This window comes from Lotus japonicus, chromosome 2 (assembly GCF_012489685.1).
Source record: "Lotus japonicus ecotype B-129 chromosome 2, LjGifu_v1.2".
Lineage (NCBI taxonomy): Eukaryota > Viridiplantae > Streptophyta > Magnoliopsida > Fabales > Fabaceae > Lotus > Lotus japonicus.
In genome coordinates this window covers 13,865,519-13,869,118 of record NC_080042.1, presented here as the reverse complement: position 1 = coordinate 13,869,118, position 3,600 = coordinate 13,865,519, and the positions used below count along the sequence as shown (strand labels likewise).

At 37.9% G+C, this 3,600-nt stretch overlaps 1 protein-coding gene across 1 annotated transcript; it reads left to right on the top strand.

The window, feature by feature from the left end:
• Positions 1 to 740: 740 nt before the first annotated feature.
• Positions 741 to 2,294, top strand: LOC130735264 (uncharacterized). The gene is made up of 2 exons (XM_057587338.1): positions 741 to 1,192; positions 1,955 to 2,294. The coding sequence occupies exons 1-2, from the start codon at positions 1,085 to 1,087 to the stop codon at positions 2,159 to 2,161; spliced, it is 315 nt and encodes a 104-aa protein (XP_057443321.1). The 5' UTR covers positions 741 to 1,084; the 3' UTR covers positions 2,162 to 2,294.
• Positions 2,295 to 3,600: the final 1,306 nt, after the last annotated feature.

Genomic DNA, 3,600 nt, shown 5'->3' with positions numbered 1-3,600 from the left:
GAGGTGCTGGGCATGATTTTAAGAATATTCCATGAGGGAATATTCCTCTGTTTTATTTAAATAAAATGGGTTTTTATTTAAATAAAATGTATTTAATTATTTTTAAACCTATGGTTTATAAAATAATTAATTCTGAAAAATATTTTTGAGTTATTATGAGAGTGGTGAAGGAAAGTTTGAAGTTTTGATGCATTTAGGAGGGAAATTGTGTAATAAATGCATTAATTCTTTTAGGTTTTATTTAAAATATTTGTTTAAAATTATTTTTGAGAAAAGTTAGACCTGGGGAGTGTAGTGGACGGCCAAGGCTTGTGGAGGAAGGAAAATGAGACTTTTGCAAGTAATTTCCTTTTCTGGCTAGGTTTTATGAAGGAGAAATTTTAGGGATTTTGATTCCTTTACTTTCAATTAATGAGGGATCAATATTTGAGTTTTTAAAACCTTCAAGGATCTTTTTATATCTGATTTACAACCCTTTTGATTCAGCTTTAATTATTTAAAAAGTTAAGGATTTAAGTGATAGTTTTAAAAGGGATTTAATTAGGAAATAAGCCAAATTTTGAGGACCGAATCAAGGAAGGTTGGAAGAGTCTAGAAACACTAAAATGGGCTGGAAATTTCGTGGGTTTGGGCTTTTTCTTGGGGAGAAAGAAAAGCATTTAATGCTTGGCTCTCACCCCTCACTATAAATAGAGCATTTCCCCCTCTCATTTCTTCACACCAAGAGCTCTCCACTCCTCTACATTTGTGTGAGCTCTCTCTCTCCCTCTCTTGTCTTTCTTTTATTTTTCCTGCTTTAGTTTCTAAGCCTTGAGCAAGGCCATTCTCAATATGCTCTGTGGTTGCAGCTTAAGCTGATATGCCAAAAACCAGAAGATAATGATCTTGATCGGGTTGCTTAGGAATGCTTATGGATGTGGGGGGTTTTTCTTAAAGAAATTCATGGTGTTCTTATAGTGTTCTTATGATCTTCAAACAAGTATTTTAGAAAAGAGGTTTTGATCTTATGAAAGAGAAAGTTTTGATTTTTCGAGGTTTAAGATAAAAAGTTTGAAACGACGGGGAAGGGATATATTATCGTTAAATGACTACTAATTCGTATCGTTACTCTGTCCGCATGCCTAGGAAGTTCGAGGTGAACGTGGTCCCCGCCGAATCCAAAGTCTTAGGACATTTCCTCGCTGTGACTAAGGTAAGGGCACTTCGGCTATGATTGATTGTGATTGTTAGAAAGCATGATCCTAGGACTATCGATGATATATGTGCTAGATATGTTATATGATGATAATGCAATAAATGTTAGATAGTATTATTATGAACATGTCTATATGCCTAGGGTGTTAGCTACATTTATTGATATGCATGCAAGTTACTATGTTATGATATTTTGTTCATATAAGATGAACGTGATAGGCTTAGGGACTAGTGATGATGACTGACTTGCATGGCATGCACTCTGGACCAAGTGACCTGGACTGGGCTTGGTTGACCACGGCTAGTGACCTGGACTGGGCTAGTCGATGGTGACATTCAGGGGAGGCCCTGAATAAGGACGAACGTGAAACAGCAGTGCGTTGGAGAGGTCCAACCCCGATCATCAAGCTGTTGGGCAGCGATGCGTTGGAGAAGTCCAGCCCCGATCATGGAGTCGTGTTCGTCCAGCCTTTCTAAGAGGGATTGGCTTATGGATATCCAAAGCGTCTGCATGCATGTGCACAAGCATTGACTAACAATAAACTATGAGATAGTTCCCTATACTTGTGAAACTTAGAATTATGAGATAGTTCCCTATACTTGTGAACCTTAGAACTTAATATAGTTCCCATATTTGTGAATGTTAGCTTATTGAAGAACTTGTGATTGATAGGGTAGTATACCCTACTTATGATATGTGTGTGTTAGAAGTTGACCCTTGCTTGTTTGTTGTTTGTTGTTTGTGGCGCTTAACGCCTAGACAACAAGCATGCGTGTGATCAGTCGAGATGTGGCCCTATACCTGCTTGATGTGGACGACGACAAGGTTCGAGACATCGACCGCGCGACTGATGGTTCAGCTATGGGATTAACGAGAGAAGAGGATTCGAGGCGATGTGATGCAAGCGTTGGAGGAGGCCTTGAAGGGAACGCGGCCTATGAGTCGGGTATTGAGTGTCATAATTGAGTCTGTACTTGGGGGTGAGCTAAGTTTGTTTATAGGGTTCGAACCTAACCTAGAGACCTTCTTGTTGTGTTGGCTCGAGGGCGATCGAACACTAGTTAAATCATTATGTTGTAATTTGAAAGAATCATTGTACGCTTCCAAAGATTTTATTAATAAAATGAATTATTCAGTCTATTTCTCCAGTTACTACTTCTTTATTTGTAGACTATGTTTCGAAAAGGTTTTCATTTCGGCTAAAATTTACAACGTTTTTGGAAAAAGGTTACTAAAGTGACCATCGAGAAATCGGGGCGTTACAATATTCACATATTATCTCTGTCATAAATTCTCACTCTTAACTCTTTTATTATTTAGCTCAGAATCTAGATATTATTAGTGTTTTCATTAAGTCTTAGATTCAGGGGGAGCTAAGCTCAGAATCAAGTTGTGACTTGGATTCAGAATGAGCAACATAAACCATTCACCTCAGGATAAGTTTATCTCTATTCTCTAAACTCTGAGTGAATTCAGTTTATTGTTTAAGAATTGTTCATCAAAATACTTGGTTTTGTCATCATAAAAAAGGGGGAGATTGTAAGATCAAGTTTTGATCTAGTAGTACAACTCTATGTTTTGATGATTACATGTTAACTATTGTGTATGAACAATTATGGTACTCTAACGTTGTTTTCTAAGTGTTCTAATGACATGCTATGACTCTGGCCTTATTTCACATAATTCAGAAGCACTATGCTCAAAGAGTAACCTCCGCAACGCTTTCGTACTTACTATGTTCAATCTGAACAGTAAATCAAGCTTCAGAAGATCTGAAGATAGTAAAGATCTGATATGGATTCAGTTCACTTGAAGCTCTGAAGGATTAGAAGCTCTGAAGGTCCAGAAGCTCTAAAGGTCCAGAAGCTGAGTAGTGAAGATTCTGAAGTCCATGAGTAAGCTGGCTCTGAAGACCAAGTACTTCTCCTCTGAGTCCAGAAGCAGAAGGTACAAAGGTCAGAGGATCCAAGCTTCCTTCTGACTCTGATCACCAAGCTTCACAAGTTCCAATATGAAGCGTTGCTCTGATCAGAAGTCAACGAGGATAAAGGTCATGTCGCTATCCAAAGTACAAAAGCAATTGTACCATTTCTGACGACCTTACCTAACTTATTCAGCCACAGCAGAACCTGGAAAACCCAGATCTGCCCTCCAACGGTAGCACTCCATGCAAACTTAAAAACCTAATTCCTTGGAGTATATAAAGAGGATGAAGATGAAAGAAGTGACCTAAGAAAGCTCATGCTATATTCAAATATTTCTCTTTAGCAATTTGTCTTCAAATTGTACCTATTGTGTTTACTATTAGCTTTCTGAGAAGCATTTCTTTGTAAACCCAAACTTTCAAACAGTTGTTTGTTTTTCCTTAAGGAGACCAAGGTTGGTCGGATCCTTGAGAAGACTAA

Excerpts from the sequence above, each read along its gene's own strand:
- LOC130735264 (XM_057587338.1), top strand. The coding sequence starts at position 1,085 with ATGACTACTAATTCGTATCGTTACTCTGTCCGCATGCCTAGGAAGTTC. Across the intron at positions 1,193-1,954 it reads ATTTCCTCGCTGTGACTAAG|ACAACAAGCATGCGTGTGAT; the intron begins GTAAGGGCACTT and ends CTTAACGCCTAG.